The sequence below is a fragment of the Triturus cristatus genome, chromosome 7, assembly GCF_964204655.1.
Source record: "Triturus cristatus chromosome 7, aTriCri1.1, whole genome shotgun sequence".
Classification (NCBI taxonomy): domain Eukaryota; kingdom Metazoa; phylum Chordata; class Amphibia; order Caudata; family Salamandridae; genus Triturus; species Triturus cristatus.
The window spans coordinates 782,130,800-782,155,534 of NC_140590.1; the positions used below are offsets into that span (position 1 = coordinate 782,130,800).

General features: G+C 46.7%; 1 protein-coding gene across 1 annotated transcript in view; it reads left to right on the plus strand.

Annotated features, from left to right (window-relative positions):
• LOC146810553 (matrix metalloproteinase-21-like) overlaps positions 1–24,735 on the plus strand; it is a 118,724-nt gene that overhangs the window by 49,219 nt on the left and 44,770 nt on the right. Inside the window, exons 2-4 of the mRNA XM_085617586.1 lie at positions 17,637–17,960; positions 20,808–21,501; positions 23,142–23,281. Coding sequence (XP_085473712.1) covers positions 17,805–17,960; positions 20,808–21,501; positions 23,142–23,281 — 990 coding nt within the window. The 5' untranslated portion in view covers positions 17,637–17,804. The remainder of the gene's footprint in view (positions 1–17,636; positions 17,961–20,807; positions 21,502–23,141; positions 23,282–24,735) is intronic.

The window sequence follows — 24,735 nt, forward strand, 5'->3', positions numbered from 1 at the left end:
CCCGCCTCTCCCTGGAGCGCCCTGTGCCTTAGGAAGCTCTCACGCCTCCAGCACTGACCTGCAGCAGAGGCCGCTCAGGGCTCCTCTGACGGAAATGGCACCTTGTTTTTGTTATTTTATCTCCGTCCTGGATGAGTCATGGTCTTCTAAGAAACTCGTTTGCTTCAGCCCTGTCTTGACCCCTGAAGCCCAAGGATGAGAAGACTGGAGAGAAAGGTGGGAGGCTGTGGTTCCTGGAAGCAGTCCACTGGCAATAAACAACTCCAAGAAAAGCCCTGCGTGCACTACTACTCCCTCAAGAAGCCTCATGCATGCTGCCACCCACCAGTATGATTAAAGCTGAAACTACTTTACAGAATCTGTGCTGCAGTCTTTATGGAGGTGAAGTGTGCGGCCTAACAGCAACAAACAATATACAGAATGGGGCAGAGCCCTAACAGAACGCCTGCACATGCAGATCGCAAAACTCATCTGTATCCACAAAAGCTGACTCAAAAGTGGAAGCACATCAGAATCGGAAGTTTACCTGTTGCTGATCTATCCATCAATAAACCAGGATTTGTAGAGCGTGGCTGCATCACCTGTGAGGGTCTCGAGGTGCAGGGAGAGCATGCTGCCTGTTGTCCTAATGGTTGAAAATCCAGGTCTTGAGGCCCTTCCTGAACTGCTGGGGCAATGGTGAGGCTCTGAGGTGCAGGGGGAGGGGGAGGTTGTTCCAGTTCTCAGCCGCCAGGTGGGAGAAGGCGCGGCCTCCACTGTTGTCCAGCTGAACTTCTGTAAATGCTGGAGCCACAGGAAGCAAGTTGACCCAAATTACCTCCATTACCAGATGCTGAAAGACCACGTAGCTAAACACATCAGGAATCCCTCACACCCCTAAAATTTCCCACACCTCTCCTCTAAGCAGCTCCCCAGAAATCTTTACACTGGAGGCCACAAGCAGGAGGATGCACTTCCTAGGAATGTAGATGAGACCCAAAGGCGGCACTACCCAATGTCCAGTGTGACATGCTGGGACAACACAACAGATTACAATGCTACAGAACACTGTCAAGAAATGTTAATCTCACAGAATAACTCCCTGTGAGGAAAGACCTAAAGAAAAGATAACTGCTCCTTACCTGCAGACTAAAGGACAATGGAGTAAATGATAGACTAGCCGACACAGAAAAGACGCAAATCCAAAGAGAATAGAATTTGACTACAGTGCGGCCTAGGAGATCTAGAGACCGAGAGGCACTTTCTCCTACACCACTCTGTAGAAACATTCGAGACACCTACATTCTGCAAGGCAAAACAAGGCTTTACGGGTAAATGTGAAGAAAACTGCATCAGTCTTGGAGTCCTACCAGGGAGAGCCGCGAAAAGAGGGCATTATCTTTGTTAATAGATATCAAAAATATTGTGCGTGAAACATCGACTACAAAAAGTATTGGACTCTGATTCATCCACTACATGACAGATTGTAAGATTGAGTGTATTTTACACGTTTACTTTGACAACACTTGTGGGACTTGTCAAGCCAAGAAAGTAGATCTATTGTATCAAATCGTATGGCACTGGAAGAGTTGGAAATCCTCAGCTCCGGTGCCTACTTCAGGAAGCAGCCCAAGGGACAGGGTTACAGCTTCGGATATGAATGCTGCCCAGCCGGCTGCATCATCTCTTGGGCCTTGCCCTGGCCCATCCGTGTCACCTCGGTGCAGCTTCCACCCTCGTGGCCTGTGCAGACTAGCCCACTCACTCCAGTCAGTGTGTGAATGTATTTGTGTGCAGCCAGCTTCTGGCATGCAGGTTGTTATGCAGGAAAGAGTGTTCTAGCCACTTAGCATTTGTGGTGTCGTTTTGTGTGCAGGCTGAGAGGTGATTCTGATACGGGGCAGGACTGAGTCTGAGCTCTTCTACTTTGGGCTTGGTGAAGACTAACTTGTGTTGGGGTGAGCTGTCATCCTACTCTTGTCCCACCCCACTGTGTCAGCTAAAATAGACATTGGAGTGGTTGCAGCAAAACCTCTTTCTCCGGATTCAGCACAGCAAGGGCCAGGAAACTGGAATTAATAGGCTACGGGACTGGCCAATCTCGGGAGGCGGTGCTAAGAATTAGCGCGGGTCCGAAGCTCTGCTCAGTAGCAGCAGCCGGCACCGGTGCGCCTAACACACAGGCTTCAGGCTTAGTACTGTGGAATACGCCTCATGCCTCTTTCATCCAGTACCAGACACTCGCTGCACCTTAGTCTCACTCTTGTCGTCTCTGTTGTCTTCCTTTGTGTCCGTTTTTCCGTCTTTTACTCCTCCTTTCGTCTGCATTATTCCCTTCTTTACTCTCGGGAAATGTCAGGTGAGGAAAAATAAGTGTCTGTCCCCAAAATGGAGTGCCACCAGCACCCACTGTCTCAAATTAAGCACTGCGCAGCTCTGGACTACTGAAGTGCAGCGACAGTGCTGATGGGTGTGGGAGTCTAAGATGGTGTAACTAAGAATCAATTGTAAGAAGTGGGGCCTCTGTATATATGTGACCTAGAATCACACTGACCTCACTCGTGCAGAAGGATCTGCATATAAAACAGACACATCTGGCATTGCAGTCACCTTTGAAGTAAGGTGGACGGTGGACACTCCTCTGTGACTTCTGGACGCCAGTGTGCATGTCTGCCATTCTAGATATTCGTTGAGTCTACAGGTGACCATTGAACAAACAAAATGTCCCCTGTTCACAAACAGCTGATCTAAGGCACCGTCCAGGTTGGTAGCGTCCTATTTTGTTCGTCAGGTAAACCGGACCCAAACCATGCAGGGATTTAAAAACCATGCACAGCAGCTTAAAAAGGGCTCGTTTCCTGACAGGGAGCCAATGGAGTTGACGTAGGAGAGGCAGGGAAGGAGTTAATGCTGGCTTATTAAGGGCAAGCCACACTGCTGTATTCTGTACTACCTGCAGTCTAGATAGCAGGTCTTCCCTAATTCCTACCAGCAAAGCGTTTCCATAGTCCAAAAGACTAATCAGAAGCAAATGGATGAGGGTCTTTCTGGCGTTTATCGGGATCCAGGGAAAGAACTTTCTCAACATTCGCATGATCCCAAAGCAGGTGCCTGTAAGAGTTTTCACCTGTTCTTCCATGGAAAGCTTGTTGTCGATTCTTACTCCTAGGTTCTTGGCCCATCCTTTAGGGGAGGGTGCTTCTCCTAATTCTGGTGGCCACCACTCCGCGGTCCACAATTTTTCTGCCTTGCTGAACAGGAGTATCTCGGTTTTGGAAGAATTCAATTGTAAGAATTCTTCCTCATCCAAATTACAATGCCTGTCATGCAGTTTAGAAACTTAGCTTTTGTCACTCCAGGGTCATATTCTATGTGTATGATTAGCTGCGTATCGTCAGCATAGGATATGGTTTCAAACCCATGATTACTGATGATAGTGGATAGCGGGGCTACATATAGATTGAACAGTGTTGGGCTCAATATAGAGCCCTGTGGAACCCCCGTATCAACTGCAGCCGTGTGAGACACAAAAGAGTCCAACTGAACGCATTGTGTTCTGTCGGACAGATAATTCTGGATCCATTTAAAAGCCAGACCTCTGACGCCAATCTCTCGGAGCCTATTCAATAGGATACGGTGAGAGATGGTGTCAAAGGCTGCCGACAGATCTAACAACACCAGCATAGCTAGTGTGTCCCTGTCAAGTGACATTCTTAGCGTATCAATAACCTCCAGTAGGGCTACCTCAGTGCTATGGGATGCCCGGAAGCCGGACTGGGAAGGGTCCAGAATCGTATTCTGTTCTAAATAGCGGGACAACTGTCGATTGATTAGAGTCTCCATCACCTTAGAACAGCATGGGAGAAGAGAGATTGGCCTGTAGTTCTGTAAGTCAGAAGGATCCGCCAGGGCTTTCTTGAGCAGAGGTTTGATACGCATGGTCTTCCATTTCCGTGGGAATGTGGCCGTTGTTAGAGAGATATTACAGATGTCAGCGAGAATATCCTCTAAGACCGGGCTTAGCTCAGACATAATTGCCGGAGGAACAGGGTCAAGGGTAGAGCCAGATTTAGCCTGCGATAATAGGGCACCCACCTGCTCACTGGTGATGGTGGAAAAACAGTCCAAACTCTGGGAGCAGGGAGTTTCCTGGAAAGGGGCACTAGCATCAACCACCTCCACAGACCCGAAAGAACGATATATTATATCAATCTTATATTATATCAATCTTGTTAGTGAAGTGGGTCGCTAAGTGATCACATAATTCCTGTGTGGGCGACAGGAGTGGATTATTCGCCTTTGGGTTAGTAAACTCCTTAGGGATAGTAAAGATCTCCCTCAAGGAGTCCCTGGCCTCCAGTATACGAGCGCCTAAATGAGCTCTCCTAGCAGCATTGCAGCTATTTAGGTAGATTCTATGGGCCTCTCGATAGCCCTGTTCATCTAGGTCGGATTTGGATTTCCTCCATTTCCTTTCTTTACCCTTGCAAAGGGCTTTTTCCCTTCTGAGAGTGTCTGTATACCAAGGGGCGGGGGATACCATGGTCTGAATTTTTACCAGCTTCCTTGGTGCAATTGAATCAAGAGCATCTATTATGGAGGCCTCAAAGGCATCTAATGCAATGTCGCAATCCGGACGGTTTAAAAAAACAGGGGGGTATAGACACTTCTAAAGGCAGAGGCTGTCACCTTCTTCCAGGCTCTGCGAAGTTCTTTCCGCAGTTGCACAGGGCCTCGCAGGTTTAGTGGGGCCCAAGAGAAACTTAGTGCCGAGTGGTCTGTCCAGCATACCTTCACAGGGGGATCTACTCTCAATTCTACCATGTTGGAAAAAATAGTATCCAGTATATGACCTGCCCGATGAGTTGGGCTAACCACTCTGGCGGAGAGCTCAAGGGACTCCATCGCTGCAAGCAGAGAAGTGGTATCCACATTGACAGAAGCCTACAGATGGTGATTGAAGTCCCCGACCAGCAGGAACTTATCAGCCTGCAGCGAAAATGGGGCCTGTCTTTCCAATAATGCTGTACTGAAGTCTCTCTTATTTCCCCCTGGAGGGTGATAGACTAGAGCTCCTGTCCATTCTATTGTATGGGCACGCAGTACTCTAAAGATCAGCAGCTCCAAGTTTGGGGAGGATACTGTATCCAGGATCTTGATATAATAGGGGGGTCGCGTGGCAATTGCCAGACCCCCACCCCTCTTCCTCACTCTGTCTAAACGCACTACCGAGTAATCTGTTGGAAATACCATTGCCAAAACTGGTGTGGCATCGTTGTTCAGCCAGGTCTCAGTAAAGAGACAAATGTCCGGCTTTGCGCCATCTAATAAATCCCAAATTTCGGCCACATGTTTTGGGATAGATCTGACATTAAGATAAAGTCCCTGAAAGGGAACTGCCAGTTCCATCTCAATCAGCTTTCCCCTCCCCACAGATTGCCCTCTATCCAAAAGAGTTCCACTCAAGTCAAGTCAAGTACTGCAGCCTTCTGAATTACCTAGCCCAAGAGCCAACTGGAAACATCAAACAATTAAATTAATATTTTTATCGTCTTTTTGCAAAATGAATGCATTCTTGAAATATAAATTGTATGTGACTAAGAACGTCTTCTGCCGACCTGATTGTCCCGGGGTTCAGGCAGAGGTCATGCTTATGATAAAAGGATCTGCTAAACAGAGCTCTGTAAATCTCATAGGCTACAGGCTCCGGCCCATAGAAAGCTGCCTCAGTTTATCATCCCACTTATGTTGATGAAATGTGAAACAAGCATTAAAAATGCAACAGGTCTCGGCTTTGTAAAAGTTAAAGCAATTCTGTTTGTAATTAGGTGGCTTTTTAGCTTTGGTTTTATTAGTGTTTTCCAAACTTTCATATACATAACATGCATATGTATGCATATATGTATATGTATGCATGCATTTATATTTGTATTTATATAGATATGCAGATGTATATATGTATGTATGTATATATATATATATATATGCATATATATACACATATATATATATGTGTGCATATGTGTGCGGGTAGAGAGAGGTAGAGAGGTGTAGAGGTAGAGGGGTAGAGTTAGAGAGGCAGAGAGAGAGGAAGAGAGAGAGTTGTAGAGAGTAGAGAGTAGGGAGTGAGTAGTAGAGAGTGAGTAGTAGAGTAGTAGAGTGTAGTAGAGAGTAGTAGAGAGTAGAGTGAGTAGTAGAGAGTGGTGAGTAGAGAGTAGAAGAGAGTAGTAGTGAGTAGTAGAGAGTGAGTAGTAGAGAGTAGTAGAGAGTGAGGAGTAGAGAGTAGCAAAGTGATTAGTAGAGAGAGAGTAGTAGAGTGAGTAGTAGAGAGTAATAGAGTGAGTAGTAGAGAGTAGTAGAGTGAGTAGTAGAGAGTGAGTAGTAGAGAGTGAGTAGAGAGTAGAAGAGAGTAGTAGTGAGTAGTAGAGAGTGAGTAGTAGAGAGTAGTAGAGAGTGAGTAGTAGGGTTTTTTCTTGAAGCATAATTTAGCAAACACTGCCATATAATTGTGTCCTCCCCTGCCATATAATTCCTGCGGCCTTATCATAAATACAGGAAGATCAGTCCAGGGCAAGGAATTGTTTTAAAAGTATTTTGTCATTCAACTCAGAAATACCACATTTTCTGCGCTTCTTCCACAGATTTCTTGGCTCCTGCACAGATGCTTAAACGTTCACATATCTCTCTGAAGGGTGCCCTGCCTTTGCATATAAGCTGTACTGAAACCACAGGGTGTCATCAACACTCCCCGCCGATCCTAGGTCTATCTGTCTGGCCACTGAAGCTGTCTGCTCTCCCCTTATAATCTCCAGACTCGTGGCTCTGCCTTTCATCTGCCGCCAGAACACTTCACCCAGTCTTGTTACACATTCTTAGATGGTCCTGCCTGGGGCATTTATATTAACGTTACCACTAAGCTGCCAGCTCGCAAGCGTGACCGCTCCCCAACCCCCCGCCCCAAACATCTCCCCTCAACCCTCCTCCCCCACCTCCCGTCCAATTTTGCCCCCAGGCGACAGAGATATCTTTAGCCGCTACAAATGGTTCCGCTCTCCCTTTTAACTGGTTAGTATTTTTTAGGCTCGCTCTGTAAACAGACGGCTTGGCCTGCCGAAGAATCTGCACTAATAATTAATTCATCCTAGGAGCGATCAGACAGCCTTGGAAGAAGGCGCAGGGCCCCGGAGGGCCGAATAGCTTGAAACTCTGCACCGAAAGGAGCGCTTTATGTGAGGGCGCCGGGTTAATGCACGCGCGTCTCTTGGCTCTTTTATTAATTATTTTAAATGGGAAACGCCAATCTCGCGGGAGGCTGGCGGCCTGGAGGTACTGGGAGCATCGGATGTGACGGCAGATAACGACTGCCGGGGTCTTCCGATCTCCCGCGGAGCTCTCTTCGGATCACGGAAGTGGTATAGTACCAGAGAGTGGGGTGCGGTGCTGTCTCATCACCACAGAGGGGGTGCAGCGCCAAGAGGTGTGCAGCACTCCGTTACACAGGGACAGCGTGTGGTAAAGAGGGCGCTTGGGCTCTAGTCCCCTCAGATGTACAGGAGACACGTGCAGAGTGGGTGTTCACCGTTCCCTCATATGCACAGAAGTGGTATTGCACAGAGTGGATGTGCAGAAGTCCCCCACATTTCAATAGGAGGTAGATGAGAACTCGTGGCAGCCCGGGAGGGAACTCTATATAGTGCCCCATTAAATGTTCAGCAGACAAGTGCAGCCCCAGCCCCTCTGAGCGGTAGTGAAGCCGAATCCGCAGAGCCGTAGGGACACAGAACACCCTGAAGAGCGGAAGATGTCCACCTGGAGTACAATCACCTGAGGGATATAGCCCACGGGCAGGGCTTTAAGTGAGATGAAAAAACTGGGGGGAGTAAAGTTATACACAAACGTACATAAAAAACAAGCTGTCGATCTTGCGCCCCACACAGCACTGAATGAATGAATGAATGAATGAATGAATGAATGAAATAACCATAAAATCACTGGAGGGAGGGGGAGGAACAGCAGAGAGAGTGGGGTGTGGGTGGAGGAGGGAGGGGAGGGGAGGGAAAGAGAAGACGCGCTTGACGGTATGTGCAAAAGCTTGCTGAACTCTCTTGTCTTTATGGGGCCATGTGTTTTGAACACATGGCCCCATAAAGATAAGAAAATGTTTGCGACAAAAGGAAAGCAGGCGAGCCCGTCCTAATGGGCGGTCTGAAAAAGCCAAAGGGAGGCAACATAGAAACTCCTTAAAAACATTAAATCTCGCCGTGCGCAGCCACGCTAGGCGAGACCTAAAAAATATCCGTACCTGGAAGTGTCCCATGACGCACCCTGTGATCAGACTCTGAGGCACATCAGCGGCATGCCCCATGACGCGCCCTTTGATCTGACTCTGAGGCACATCAGTGGCATGCCCCATGACGTGCCCTGTGATCTGACTCTGAGGCACATTAGCGGCAAATTAAATGTTAAGAAAATAAAGTTTAATGCCCTTATCAGAAACCCGTCCTCTAAAGAAGGCCCTTCACGGCAAGACATACTGGTATTAAACAAACACGTCCAGAGTTATTAATTTCCCATATCAGCAACATTCAATTAAAAACAAAACGGTTTACAGCCATAAGCGGGACAGCAGCCGGGGATCAAAGATGCAATAATGTCCTTTCGGATAAAGGCGGCGCAGCTGTTGGCATGAATTACCTGCAATAATTTATTTCCCGCAGATAAAGGCGCCCCAGTGTTTAAAAACATATAGTATCCCTGCCCCAGAGAGCCTCCCCGCCCCCTCCCAGCACGGATTTACGTACGGTTAAACATCGAGTGAAGATTTAAATACAGACAAACCTGCACTTCTCCTTGGTCCCCACGTTCAGAAAAATATCCGTACCTGGAAGTGTTCCATGACGCGCCCTGGATATGACTCTGAGGCACATCAGCGGCATGCCCCATGACGCGCCCTGTGGTCTGACTCTGAGGCACATTAGCGGCAAATTAAAGGTTATGAAAATAAAGTTTAATGCCCTTATCAGAAAATCGTCCTCTAAAGAAGACCCTTCTCGACAAGAGATACTGGTATTAAACAAACACGTCCCGAGTTATTGATTTCCCATATCAGCCACGTGCAATTAAAAACAAAAATGGTTTACAGCCCTCAGCAGGACAGCAGCCAGGGATCAAAGATGCAATAATGTCCTTTCGGATAAAGGCGGCGTAGCCGTTGGCATGAATTGGATATGACTCTGAGGCACAACAGCGGCATGCCCCATGACGCGCCCTGTGATCTGACTCTGAGGCACATTAGCAGAAAATTAAATGTTCTGTGAAGTAAATGTTAAGAAAATAAAGTTTTGCTCTCTCCCGTTGGAAAAGAATGAGGAGAGAGTCGAAAGAGAGAAATAAAAAACATTGAAAACAAGGCAAATTTAAATATTGAAAACGAGTTAAGGAAAACGCTGGTACTACACCAAGCGTGGCGCGCGCGGCGCGGTCCCGAAAGTAAAAGAGGCTCTCTTGTCTTTATGGGGCCATGTGTTTAAACACATGGCCCCATAAAGATAAGAAACCTTTTACTTCTGAAGGAAAGCAGGCAAGCCCGTCCAAGTGGGCCATCCGAAAAAGCCAAAGTGAGGCAACATGGGAAGCTCTTTTCCAATGGCTGGCCACCGTTTAGTATAAATGGTGACGCCAGCCAATGGAAAAGAGGGGCGGGGCTTAAAGCCCTTTACTGAAGCTACTCAGAAACGTTAAATCTCGCTGAGCGAGCTGCGCATGTGCGCAGCCACGCTAGCCGGGACCTAAAAATAAGATCAGGGCTTTTAGTCTTTATTGAATTAGTGATCTGTCAGAGGTCTTTTACCATTATTAACCGACTGATGTAAGGCAGGTAAAGGCAAGGAAAATGTTTCTTCTGCACTAAATTGTGTCTAGTAAACGAGGTGCGGGCTCTTGATTAAAAAAAATAGTGCAAGAGACCCTACTTTCAGAAATCTAAATTAACTATAGAAACATAGAACCTATATGTCAAAACACGGTGTGTTGCATATGTAGAAGTGATAATGTAGTATCTTTGATTCTTGGTAGATCAAACCCTGGCTCTGCACAGACTGTGTGATGTTGGCCGGCTGACTGATAGCGGCTTACCCCTAGCACACCCATAGCAGACCAGCTCTTTAACTGACTGTTACCAGATAACCCACATGACTATCTAGACTGGGAAATCTACTAATTTATTTATTTATTTATTTATTAATTAAGGAGTTTTATATAGCGCTGCCCTGACCCGAGGGTATCGAGCGCTTTACAACAGTTTTGTGTGCAGGAGACATACAATAGAGCAATATTATACATATTGGTTCGGAAGTCCAAGTGTGCTGAGCAGCAATGAGGTAGTATGTGAGTCCTGAGATAACCTCATTGAGAGCACATAGTCTTAGGTTGAACCTCTTATGGGGGGAGGTAGGGGTCAAATGGCAAGGGAGTGGTAGATCTTAGTAATATAATGTCTGTGATCAACCGCGAGCAGGAATAAGCGTTTGGGCGGTGGATATCCATTCGGGAGGGAGCGGTTGAGGAAGAGGACTTTTAGGTGTTTTTTTAATTTTGTGAAGGACGAGATAGTCCTAATACTGACTGGGACTGAGTTCCAGATTTTGGGCACGTTTACGGCGAACGACCGTGCAGCAGTTTATTGTTTGCGTGTTTTCATAGGGATGAGTAGTAGGGTGCTGGAGCTCCTGAGGTTCCTAGTCTGACCAGCCCTCTTGAGTTTAGCAGCCAGATACTCAGGTTTTCCTGTGTGCAGGGCTTTGTACGTGAGGCAGGCAGTTCTGAAACTGGCACCAATTCGATTGGGAGCCATTTTAGTTCTCTGAGTGCTGGTGAAATGTGATCGTATTTCTTAATTCCAGTGACCATTCTGGCTGCTACATTGAGAGTAGTTTTGAGGGGAGCTAGGTGACATTTTGTTATACCAGTGAGGGTGGCATTCCCATAGCCGAGTGTGGATAGCACCCGTGATTTGGTGGCTTGTTTGAGGTCTTTGGTTGGGAAGAATGATTTTATTTTGTTGAGTAGCTTCAGGTTGATGAAGGCACTCTTTTCAGAGTTCTTGATGTGTTTGGCTATGTTGGGTTTTGAGTCTAGGGGGATTCCTAATGATTTTACGGAGTTGGTCAGAGAGCGATTCGCGTTGAGAGCATCCAAAGCTTTTAGCCATTCTGAAATTTGAGAGTTCTCTTCTTTGTTGGAGATGAGGAGGATCTCAGTTTTGTCTTGGTTGAGTTTTAGGTGGTTAAGCGATAGCCAATGCTGGATTTCTTTTAGAGTGTCATTTAGTCTGTGAATATCATCTATGGAGGAGGTTTCTGGATAGATCTAGGTTTCATCTCCATATAGGTGGAAAGGGATGTTGGCATTTTTGAGTAAGGTGGTGAGGGGTTCCATGTATATGTTGAACAGTTGAGGTGAGAGCACTGAACCTTGGGGGACACCCCTGCTGACGGGGTGTAGGTTGGAGGTAAAGTTTTTTATTTTTATCCTTTGTGAGCTGCTGTGTAAGAAGGAGATCAAGTGTAGGACCACCTCATCAGCACCTATCCTTTCTTGTAAAGCCTTGATGAGAAGTTGGTGATCAACCGTGTCAAAGGCTGCCGATAGGTCCAGGAGAATGAGGAGGCAACATTGGTCGGTATCGAGGGATTTGTGGATGTCGTTTGTGATGTTAAGGATCGCGGTCTCGGTGCTATAGCCTTTTCTGAAACCTGATTGGTGAGGATCAAGAAGGTTGATGCTGTCCATGTGCTGAGTCAGTTGTAGGAGGACACATTTTTCAAGGATTTTGGATAGGAGGGGGAGATTGGAGACGGGTCTGAAGTTATTTAGTTCCTTGGAGTCAAGGCCTGTTTTTTTTAGTAGTGACGTGACTTGGCCAACTTTGAGGCATTCAGGTATGATGCCGGTTTTGAGGGAGGCGTTTATGATCTTGCACCATAACGGGGCTATGGAGAGTTTCAGTTTTTTGGTCAATTGGGTGGGTATCGGGTCAAGGACGTCAGAGGCTGGTTTGGAAGTGGAGATCAGTTTGAGGATTTCGGTTTCTGGGATGGGGTTGAAGGACTTCCAGGTTTTCGTGGGGTGCTTGAGCTTGCTGTCTACTGTCATTGAGGGCAGGCTTTAGCAGACGGGGTTGACGTTGATGTCCAGTGAGAGCTCAATCTTGGTGATTTTTTCTTCGAAGAAGTTGGCAAAGTTTTCGCACAAGTCCTTGGAGGCCTGTTGAGTGGATTCCGGGGGCTTGGAGGTTTGTTGCCTGATGATTTTGACCAGTTCGTTGGGCCTGTTTTTTGCGTTGTCCAGGGCGGTGCAGAAGAAGGTGGATTTTTCGGTGCTGATGTGTTTTTTGTATTTCCTTTGGGTTGTTTTGAGTTGTTCGTGTAGGCTTGTGGAGGGGTTGCTCCTCCATAGTCTTTCTGTAGCTCTTAGTGGTCTCCTTTCATTGTTAATGTCTGTGTTGAACCAAGATCTGGATGAAATGTTCCTGGGATTTATTAGTTTCAAGGGGGCTACTTGATCTAGAATGGAGGTCATGTTTGTGTTGTAGTGGGTAGTCAGTTCTGTTGTGGATAGATCATCCGTGGAGGCAGTGAGGAGAGAGTTAACCCTTTCCTCTAGGTCAGTCATGTTGATCTGAGTAAGGTTTCTAGTCCATTTCGGACGGTCTTGGGTGGGGGGTTTAAGTGTGATTGGCTGAGTGAGGTGGAGTAGGATTAAGTGGTGGTCGGACCAGTCCACGGGCAGGGTGTGGTCTATTGTGACTGTGTCATGCTGGGCGATAATGGCATCTAGGATTGCTTCTCTGTAATGGGTTTCCTCTGAGCAGTGTTGGATAAGATTGTTGCTGTGTTGCAGCTCATTCACGTTCAGGATTAGCAGGTTGTTTTCTTCATTCCAGTGCAGATTGAGGTCACCCAGAATTAAGTTGTTCGCGTCTCCGAGAGAGCAGTGGGCAATCAGGTCGGACAGGTGTTCAGTGAATGTGGTGGTGTTACCTGGGGGGTGGTAAATAAGGTGGCATATTAGTGTTTTGTTGTTGCTAGTGTTGATGTTGGCGGTTAGGCACTCAAAGGTGTTGTAGTTGAAGAAGTCTATTTCCGTCACAGAAATATTGATTTTGTGGATGATTGCTATGCCTCCCCCTCTTTGGTCTTTTCTATCTTTGTTGGTGATTACAAAGCCAGGGGGGACAAGAGTATCCATGAGTGGTAAGGAGGAGTCATTTAGCCATGTCTCTGGGATGAATGCTATGTCTATGTTGTGAGTGAGGATGGATTCCGCTAGCTCTGTGGCATGCTTGGTGGCTGATCTGCAGTTCATGAGCATGCAGTTGTTGGGGGACGTCTCTGTTATGGGTTTTTTCGTTCGGGGGACCGTGGGAATGATAGTGCGGGTGGCCAGGGGTGTAGATGATTTTGGAGGGGCCTGTTCTCTTCCCAGTCCGGTTATCACCTGGATTTTGGATTGGAGAGGGGCAGTAATAGGATTGTCGTATGAGGAAGCAAGATCTGCCGCTTCACTCGCAAACATAGCATCTCTAGTTCTTTTGGGTCTCTGTGTCTGATTAGAGAGGAGGGTAGAGATCGCTCTCGGGTGGGGAGCCTTGGAAAGCCTCTGTTGAGAAGAAGGGGGGAAGGAGGGGATACGGTGAGACTTTAGAGGCGCGGAGAGGTTGGTTAGGATTTCACTAAAACCCTGTGTTATGGTTTCTATCTGGCTTTCAAGCAGGGTGAGCCGCTGCCCAGTCTCTGTGTCGGTGTGGGTGTTCTGGGCGGGTATGTTAAACCTGGGGGGGAGGGCCTAATGTTGTTAAGTTGCCATTTTGTGAGTGAGCTGTCCATGTGGGTTCTGGGTGGGGCCAAGGGAGCGGGGAAGCGGGGGCCGTCGGTTTTAAATTGCATGTGGGTCTGGGGGGGTTGGGAGTCATATACTGTGTGTTGAAGTCATTTGAAGGGGGTTGGAAGGGATGGAGGGCGGGGGCGGGTGGGGGTGCTTGCTGGAGGGGGAAGAGCGGTCTTGTTCTCTCTGGTAGTGTTGGGGGTGATGTCTCGCAGCAGGAGACAGGAGTTGTTACAAGGGTGCACAGGAATGGTGGGTGGGTTCGGTTGGCAGGTCAGGCTCTTCAGGGAGAGGAGGAGAGGTGGGCAGGGGAGGGGTGCGTGAGAGGGGGCAGTCCGGAGAGAAGGGAAGAGGGCGTCAAAGGACTCTAGATTGGCATTGTTGGCATGTATCAGGACTGTGCCATTAGAGTAGATGGTTACAGTGGTGTTCCCATTTCGCCTATTGTGGTTGGGGGCTGAGAATGTCAGTTTGCAGCTATGGGAAGTGTTAGTCATTTTGGAGGTATTGAGTTGCGATCTGAGGATGGAGTTCCATATTTCGGGTCTTTCAGTGTGGAAGATGAGATCCGTTTTCACCTGTCCTTTGGAGGCGCAGTGGTAGATGTCCGCGAATTGTGATTCAGGATGTTGTCTAATCAGTTTTTGCTTAAAGTTTTTTTTCGCTTTGGGTGAGAGGTTAGGTGGGAAACTGATCGAGAAGGAGTTCGGGCCGTGCGGTTTTAAGTGGTTCGCAAAGGAGGGTTGGTGTAGGCTGATGTGGCGGATGGCATTATGGCTAGGTAGGACGGGCGGAAGGCACCCTATTGGGAAAGGTGGGATAGAGTGTTTGGAGCCATCCTTTGAGGGTAAAGTGCGAGAAATAGAGAGGTTTGTGCTGTTGCTCTAGGGCTGGTCGTTGACTCACCGAGGATATGACTGAGGGTGACTCCTAGGAGGCCATTAAATGGTGAGGTATCAAGGGTCAGGCAATGGGGAGATACGGAATTGGAATGGCAGTCCTGAAGGTGAAGGTTGGTGCAGCTATGATTTTGAGGTCCCCTCTTAAGTGATCCGCAATTTGCATTAAATGATGAGTTGCCCCGTCTTGAGTGATCCACAATCCTGTGTTAATGGATACCCAAATTAAATTAAATTATGTTAAAATGGCCAGTATTCAGTGAAGATTACCAGGTCTCATTCAGCAGTTAGGTTGAAAAGACTAGTAAAAAAAACTGCCCATGCCAAGATGGCCGCTACTCAAGGTTTGATCTGTCCTCTTTTTATTTCTATGAGGAAGGATTTGTATGGCTTCGTCTATGTCTCTGGTTCTTACAATAGAGGGAGCTTTAAAATGGCTGAGCAGGGACCAGACAGTGGAAAAGTGGAGCCCATCCGGATGCAACCCATAGAGACTAAACTCAGAACACCAAATTAAACCAAATCAATTCAATCAGATGACTCAGAAGGCATTAAATAAATTAACTGGCCGAGTAGCACAGACGTGCATTAGGCCGAAAGGTCCTCCGGGCCGGTCTGCCAGCCGGTCAGTCGTCAGGAGAGGCAGGCTGTCTCAGCTGACTCCGAAGAGTGAGCGAAAAAAGTGTGGGCATAGTCAGGGCAAAAACAAACAAGGTCGACAATATAATCTTTTGGATACCACAATGTACAAGGGCCCATTAAATGACGGTCAAGTGCCTATAAGCCACAGTGCTGCCATTGCTGCTAAGTGTTGCTCTCCGAAGGGTGCATGGAATTAATTTTCCCTTGTGGAGCAGAAAAATCCAGTATCCATAAAACACAGCTCTGGTTCCTATTATCATAGAAAATGATAGTGGTCATGGTTCTCCTCCTGGCAATTTCCTGCGGCTCCGCCAGGTCCACTTGCTGGCTCTCCTCCTTCTCCTTCTCCTCCTCTTACTCTGGGTCCTTTTCCTGGCCATTATTCTGGTACTGGTCCTATTCTTGGCCTTGGTTGTTCTCCTGGTCCACTTGGTCCTTCTGGTCCTAGCCCTTCTGGCCTTGTTCTGCTTTTTCCCTGTCCTCCGGCTCCACTTCGTCCTGGTCCTTTTGGTCCTGGTCTTGGTCTGCCTTTTTCTGGTTCTCCTAGTGCTAGTTGTCCTGGACCTCCTGACCCTGGAACTCCTGACCTTTTGGTCCTCCTACTGCTTCTGGTCCTGGTGCTGTTCGTTCCGCTACTCCTGTTGCTCATCCTCCTTGTCCTGGTTCTTCTAGTGGTTCCGGTCCTGCTCAACATTACTCTTCCTCCTCGACCTCTATCTGGTTTGCTTCCTCCTCCAGAACCACCTCTCTCTTCCTGAACCCACCCCTCAAGCTCCCCCCTGAGCAGCTGGTATTGCATTCAAGACTGTGATATTTTTCGCTATTTTCTGGATTTTATGCTGCAGGTAGGCAGTCGAGGACAGAAAAAGAGGGCTTAGTACTGAACCCACCTCACCACCGGTTTCAGGACCTTCTTAAATCACTGGCAACAAGGCTATACTAATGGTAGAGTCTGTGCCACACCAGTGCTGATGGCCTAAGATAACTCAACTTAACGTAAGATATAACATAACATAACATTTGTTACTTCCATCACCGTAAGAACTTCTTTCAAAAGCAATTTCTCTAAAAATGTATAGTTTTGTTTGGCATCATTCTCACAGACAATATCACATACAATTCCAGTTATTTAAAATATTTGGTTTAAAAATGATTACAACTCTTGGACAACTAGTACTCAGTTTTTCAACTCACTTGCACAGAAGCACTCAAAACATACAATTCCACCAGTCTTGAAAGGGAAAACCAAAGCAAATATATATAATCCAAATGTAATCTTATATTGTTAAAAATTGTACATACATATACAGTACACTTAATTATTTCACACAATGTTAAAAACATCAGAGAGAGACACACCATATAAGACATATATATTTGTCATTTATAGCGGTTAATTCGAAGGAATCAATCAAAGTATTGACATCATTTTATCGTGTACATGCAACACCTCGTTCCTCAAATGTAACCCAAAAGAGACAAGCGTCGACGCGTTTCAGTGGTAAAAAAGCAGAATGAAGCCACCTTCTTCAGGACAATAAGATATCTATCCCTCTTTATGAATAGCCTAGGAGATTCACCTATATTGTGAAGGTGAGATCAATATTCAGGCTGTTCTCAACTTTTTTATGGAAGAATCAGCAATATGTTCCTAGTTAAAAAACTTTCATGTGGTCCCACAAGTGGTAAGACACTCCTTATCCCACCTAACAAGGTGTAGAAGCTTAAAATCAAAAGGTCCTGTAGAAGGGTCGCTCTCGTGTTTTTACATTTTAAGTATTTGTCCTGTTTACCTACTGCAAAATGTCTTTGGTTGGCATGGGCAGCTTAACAGCTTTAGTTTCTACTGTAGGGCAGAGAAGGCTGCACGACTATGTGAGATGGACCCTTACTATACCACCAAGGGACTCATAAGGTGGAAACAGCTGCCAGGAGGTTTTTGGGCCTGTACAGCTGGGTAATGGTACTGTGCAGAATTGAAGGCCACACAAAGGTCTATTCTGGGAGAATAGCAACAATGTGCCTTAGCAAATGCAATATACTGCTCATCCTGTCATTGGCTATGTGTGCCTGCTCTCCTGCTTTTATGCCAGGTACTTGTTTATGGTACTCTTGTGCTGATCAGAGTAAAGATGCTCCTGTACCCCATCCTTCCTGTGTTCTCTGCTGCTCTGACATGCTCGTAGGTCTGTGACTCTCCGTGTGATTTGACACTCTCATTCTTCTCTTTAGGGTTGAACTGGTGGAGGAGCCCTGACACGTCCTAGTCTCGCCTTCATAAAGAGGCCGAGAGACACTACTACCCTGATGCAGTAAACCTATACCTTATATCAGCAGGACAAGTATCCTCGCAAGGTCGAGGTACTCCAAACACGTGGATTCTGCGTACGCGTGGACGTCATGGCGCAGATGCTCACAGCCGGAGCCCTCGTCTCCATGATGCTGATGTCGAGTCTGGTGGGCACGGAGAAGCTCTTCCACAGCCGGGATCACTCGGACGTCGAGCTTCAGTCCTTGCCCCGGGCAAAGGCCGTCATGACCCCGGAGGAGGCAGAGGTGAGGCCCGCCACGACAATCGCACCTCCGCGTGGTATTCGTGTCTGTAGATGGTTTCCAGAAACGTATTTCAAGTGTTTTCGAGTGTGCGCTTTAAAAAATATGTTAACACAAATATTTACTTCAGTACCAAGTAGGCTTTGAGTTAGAAATAATAAAATCACACTTGACCGAAGCCAATGGATTGCCCTTGTAAAGTAAGAGTTTGTGTGTCTGTGGGTGCTCACGTGTTATTCGCGTGCATATGTGCAAGTCTCTCCCTGCATAAACAAGAAGGAACTGAGTTTGCTGTGATAGCAGTTTTTTGTTCTAATTTGTTACCCTTTAGGGAAAGTCATTCATCAAAGCAGGGACAGAGTCGCCCTGCCCCCATTTCTCGAGTGTAAGGCCCTCATTACGAGTTTGCTTTAATTGTGTTGCATGGAAAGCAGGGGCACTGCACCAAAATCCAGCAATTATGAAATTTACAGATCCAGGAACACCCGGTCCCCATCCGGTGCCCTTACACGGATTCCGAAAACAAATCTGCTGACCTTTTCCTCCTGCTCAGAGCGGGCTACGATGTCAGTGGGAGGCCGGTGGGGGCAGGGCAGGGTAGGGTCAGTCGAGAGAAAGCAAATCTCAGTCACGTGGTGCTGTGGATGTACGCATGCGCACTCACCCTGGGCTCCTGCAGTGGCTCTGATCCTGTTGTTTATGCCAGTGCAATTGCAGCTGTTGGGTTGGGATGAGAGGGAAGAAGCAGGTGGCGACCAGTACACCTGCCGGCAGAGGATGCTCCAGCCATCCTTAGGGGAGGGGGGGGGGGTGGATAGTCTGCTGGGGCGCAGGGATAGGGGAGTCAGGGGCCACAGGTAAGCCTAGGCCTGATTCAGGGAAGTGCTGTATGCCTCCACCTAGATGCTGCAGAGTTGGGTAAAGGCCAAACTGTGCTACTGCCCTTCACTCTGCAGCAGTTGCACCGGGTTGTTCAGTGTCTCGTGGTCCGGAATTGCCAGGGTTGGTATTTGTGGACTTGGGGTAATTCTGGGCCAGGGACAACAGGATTCTCAGAACTGAGATACCGCTCCACGCCACTCACTAGTGTATGCGGCTTTCCCCAAAACACATAAAGAGCTTTATAATTCCATCTAAAGTTTTTAGGGCGTCATAAACTACTGTCATCACTGAGGTTTCAGAGCTCTCATTGAAGCACATCTACATCAGAGAGAAAGGAGTCAATCTGAATGTTAGCAGAATGGAGATTTTATCAATGTCACTGTTAATAAAATTCTGTAACATTATAAATCATAAATCTGTTATCAAAAACAAATTCCCATTGTTGTCCACCACTGTGTTAGTCAGTCTAGGTTTAACGTCGTAGAGTGTGAAGATTTGGTCTTGAAAGTAAGCCATGCCAGTGGCCCACATCCTTAGGCTGTATGGATGGTGGTGTAGATATGATGATTATTGCTGGGGTGAAAGTCTCTGTGCATGCGTGTTGGATAAATGGTGGGTTGCTTTGTGTTTCAACTGCTGATGTCCATCTCCAATATTCCAGCCCAGACGTACACCCTTCCTTTACTCCTCCACGAAACCTGTGATTCTGGGTGGAAAAAATCCCCAGCCCATTTTCTTTGACCAAGTGCAGATTTTCCACATTTCATGTTTGCCCATCTCAATGGCAACAGAAGCAGATGTAGACTTTAGTAAACCATTCCTAAAATTAAGTATTGGGGGCTGGAAATATACTCTAGCTTGAGGAAAATGTTCAGAACCATGATTCTGATGGCAGTTCCACACTACCTACATGGTACTGCGGCATTGCTGTGACAGAGGGTGTTGTATCCGATGGTGACTCCCAGCCATGCTAACAGGAGCTGACGCGATATGTGGGGTAACACCTGCCATCATGGTAGAAAACTTTAAATGTGACCGGCCATCTTTACTCCATCAGTGTTGTTGAGATGTGTCCTCTGTCACACTCACAGCTGAGTAGTCTGGCCGCATTTCTCTAAGTCAACTGTAAAATATTTAATAACTTTTATACCTCTTCTTATTAAATCTGCAGAGCTGCAAGTTTGTCTCTAAGTAAAAGAAAAAAATGTTTTCACAGCGGTTAGCCATTGGTTTCATCTCTAACAAATCCTCAGAGAGGCAAATCATGATTCACCCTTCCTTCAATTATGTGTACATCCAGCCCCTGCTGGCAAAGAAACAGAGAGCTGGCCAGTAGCTAAGAGAATAAGGGCCTTCTTATTTTCCAGTTTAGAGGGTCATAGTATTTTGGAGCCAAGCACACCCGTGGCAAAGGAGCTCAACCACTAGGGTTGGCGACCAGCAGCCCCTTTCAGCTCTGTGGGCCCTGGACAGGGTCTGACACGCTTTGATTAAAAAGTGCAATTTTCTTGCCAATTCTCACAGCCGTACCAAACATGGCGAATGCGTGAAATCAACAGGTTGTGATTGTTAATGGAGCTTTGCATTCAATCGATTAAACCCTTCTAATACATTGTTTTTCTATTCCCTGCACTTCTGTCTGTGCCCTACTCCTTACGTCTCCATTTATTTATATTTTTCACGTTCTATATTGGTTTGTTCCTTCTGTCTCTTGCTCTTTCTACTGGCATCTTCTTTCAACTATTCAAATATTTTCTGTCTCTTTCACTACTCTCCACGACTCCACGTTATTGTCTTCCTTCTCTCTTTACCTATTGTCTATCTCACTGTCACTCACTCTCTTCTCCTTTCTATGTGTTTTCTCCCCCCCCCCCTCTCTCTATCTCACAAATGTCTTGCCTGTTCACTTTCTCTCTCTCTCCTGGTTTTCTCTCCCTCTTTACTCTCTGGATTTCATATTTCTAACAGGAATACCTGTCTCGCTATGGCTGGATTGCACCTGTGGTCTGGGATGAGGAAGGATCTGAAGGTCCCTCACTCGCAACAGTTGAAGACCGCGCCCCAAGCGACGTATCTCAGTTAATCACAGAGGATGGATCTCCAGAGAGCCGGAAGGACACACTCCAAACGCAGGCAAAGAACACTTCAACATTTTCTGAATCCTTAAAACATTTCCAAGAAGACAACGGCCTTCAGGCCACTGGGATCGTGGATGAACCAACGAAAAAGGCCATGAATAAGCCACGGTGTGGGGTTCCTGACCACAAAGCCGAATGGAGCAAGAAAAACAGTACATTGAGTTCCAACGAGACAGAGATGGACAGTGTCAGAGATGATTCCACCATCGATCATCACACCACACGTGGTGCTAATGCACCAGGCAGCAATCCGCGGAGGAGGCGCTTCCTGTCCCACTTGCTAGATCTCCACCGCAGCAAGCGGGACAGCACTGGTGTGCCAGATGAAATCAGCTCCTTGGGGTTCTCCAAACGCACTCTGAGCTGGCGCCTCATAGGAGAAGGTTACAGCATGCAGCTGAGCGTCGAGCAGCAGAGGAGCATTTTGAACATGGCATTCCGCATGTGGAGTGAGGTCATTCCGCTGCATTTCAAGGAGGACACAACGTCTGAGGACATTGACATCAAAGTGGGCTTCGGGACAGGTAATGAATAGGAGAGCAAAAGCAGGGACAAAAATGTAGGGGTTGAAGCACAGACTTGGCTGTTGGAATCTGAAGCACAGATTAAAATCTAGGGGCATTGCACTGACTCACGTGTAGGTGGTAAGAGCACAGATTGAAGCGTGGTGGGCATAATCAGAGAGGCCAATGTAGGGCACAAATGCACAAACTAAAGGGGGAGGCACAAACATCTATGTGTGTAAGGACAGAAGCAGAGACTAAAGGAGCAGGGGCCAGAACACATGCTGAAGAAGGCTGTCGCTGAAGAAGAGTCTGAGGTACACTGACCCAGACTGATGTGAACTGCGGACTAAAGTATAGGTGGCAGATGTACACAGCGAAGTGTAGGCAGCGTAGAGCAGACGCTCAAACCAAACAGCGGTCACGGAGCAGACTGAAGTCTAGAGGAGGGCAGCACAGGCTTTAATGTGGTGGGGTAACATGAGTAACTCTTGAATATCCAAGTCCACTCCCAGTGCCTCATTGTTGGCGTGAGTGGCTGAGTCACCAACAGTTGCTCATTAGAATGACTTGCGGGGCATATGAATAAATAATGGCGGTCCACCAACACAGTAAGTGATAGCAGCTTTATGCCTAGTGGATCATTGCGGGTAAGTGGGTCAAGGGGCTGTGCTACAAAGCGCAGCACACTTCCTTGACTTACCCAGTATGAGTAGCCTGAACCTTTAATTTTCCACAAATCCGGAGATACACGCCAGACCCATGAAACTTTAACTGGTTTATTTTCAGACGCTTTCCTCAGAAAGCAATTAAACACTTTCAATAGTACTCCCACTATGTACAAACAAACCCAAACAAACAGCATCATGCCATGTTAGAGTCAAGGGAATGGACGGTCCTGCGGTACAGGTCTAAAGTATAGCTGTTTGCCTTGTTATCTTGTTTCGGGGCCTACTTAGTAGTTGGAAAAAAGGCAGCCGTTTAACAAAGAGTGGAGGTTAGGATGGTACCCTTGCTGGAACCCAGACAAAGATGTCACCTGACCTCTGACTATGATCCAATTTCAAGCTAGCACCAATAACTCCTGCCACTTACAGACTCTGCTTCTCCTACACAGCTCCATACCCTTCCCTCAGACCTTCTAGGGAGTTCACCCTCATCCCTTTCCTATGAATGACACAAAGGGCACATCTGTATATTTCTGTGCAATTTTGTGTTGTGTCGAAAGAGCTCGATGTTTAAAAACCCGATCCCATAAAATACCTGGTGACCCTAAATGTTAGAAACATTGTTTTGCTGTGTTAAAAGTAGGAACAGCCTACAAGGCAGGTACAAGAATGTTTGGCATTCAACAAAAAAGTGAGATTTTGCTTCTCCTCAACCAAGGCAAATGTCTCGCATCCACTGTTTGTAGAGCGGTTCTGAACACTTGCTGATGGCTATCACTTCTGCTGCTTACTATTGTCCTGCTTTAAAACGGACTTTTACAGCCTACAGTGATAAAGGCACGTTTCTGAGATGGCCTTGAAGAGCCTAACCCAATGCATGGTGCTATTGTTACAAGTCCTTTGTGCACCCAGACCGTATTACACTCACACTATGGCTGAGTATCACCAAGGCAGATGAATCAAAGTGCTAAGCTTCTCCACTGTTTCTTACAGGGAAACACTTAGGCTGCTCCCAGGCCTTCGATGGGGTTGGACAACAGTTCGCTCATGCCTGGTTTTTGGGTGATATCCATTTTGATGATGATGAACATTTTGTTGGGTCTGCAAGTGAGCATGGTATGAGCCTCCTAAAGGTAGGTTGTTTTGTTTGATCTACATTGAACTACAATTGCATTCAACGGTCTATTTATGTCTATGTTTTATTGAGTGTGTATATTTTTATATATAGAAAATTTTAAGGAACATTATGGGTAGACCAAAGAGTTTCAAACTACTGAAATTAAGTTGTCAGGTTATGGTTATGGCACCACCAGTGCCCCAAACTGTAGTGTGGCCGGGGCTCTATTATTGCCTTATTGGTTGCCCTCACCTACTTTCTTGTTCCTGAGGTTTTGCCCGAATGGATGATGTATGTTATAGATGGTTTATATAGCCCACATTCATCCAATGGGTCACTTGGCGTTAAGAAGATATTCCGAAAGACTAAACTGTAGTACTAAATGAATAGAAAAGTGTGATTCTTCCAGAACAGAAAGTGAGAAAAAGTTTCATGGAGAGCAATGGGGTGCGAATTTGAAAGCAAAGAACTCAAAACTGAGAAAGATCTACCACGAGTGTGTGACTTATTAAAGCAGAGAATTTTTGACAGCTATAAGTCTGTGGAACAAAAAGGTCTATGGCGAATATAACTATATATGTGGGTAGTAAGAAACTCAGGCAGCTTTTCATAGATGGTATGATGGACGATAGAGTATTATAAAAATGAATTATGGCATGATTGGGTAGCCTGAAAGTAATACATCATGTGGGTTGCCTTTATACAATCTGCAGACGATGCATCATATATTTATTGATACTCAGATACACAGCATAGCAGTAGCCAAGGTGGGAGCCAACGGCTTTAAAGATGGCATTATGGCCTGAAAAAAGAGGAGGATCTTGTGTAACTTCCACATCTGACATATGACGCCATAGAGCTTATGAGGAAGGGTTGTAGCTGAAACTCGAACAAGAAATACAGGTATTAAGCATAATATAAAGACCAACTGCAGAGTTTCAGAGACTTCAACAAGGTAGCGCAAATCAGAGGTCTGCATTTGGACTTAGTTGGCCAGACAACTGAAGCCTAAGGAAAGGTGCTGCAGACACACAGAAACTGAGCCTAGGGAGCTCAAAGCTGGGTAGCTGTCTGCATTGCAATGCCATCCCTTGTCCTGGCTCACAGCAACAAGAGGCAGCAGTAGAGATGATGGTGTATGTTGTCAGAAGGCTGAAGATGGAGCAGAACATACCACATTCACTGCCATCAGGTCCAGTATGAGTACGCGTCCAGTGCCGTCAGGCCTAGCTCTAGGGGTGGCAGATAGGGCAGTATCACCAAACCCCATCCTCTCCTCATGGAAGCTCCATGCCCACCTAAAGCCAATTCATAACTGGAAAACCAGTGTTTTTTAATTCTTTAAAGAGGCCTAGAGCCCGGCTGGCTCTGCCTTATCATGATTAACATTACTGATGGAGGCTAATACAAGGCCGGATGGCAGGTGTGACGGTAACAGCGATGGAATCTGCTCTGCTATCATGCCAAGTG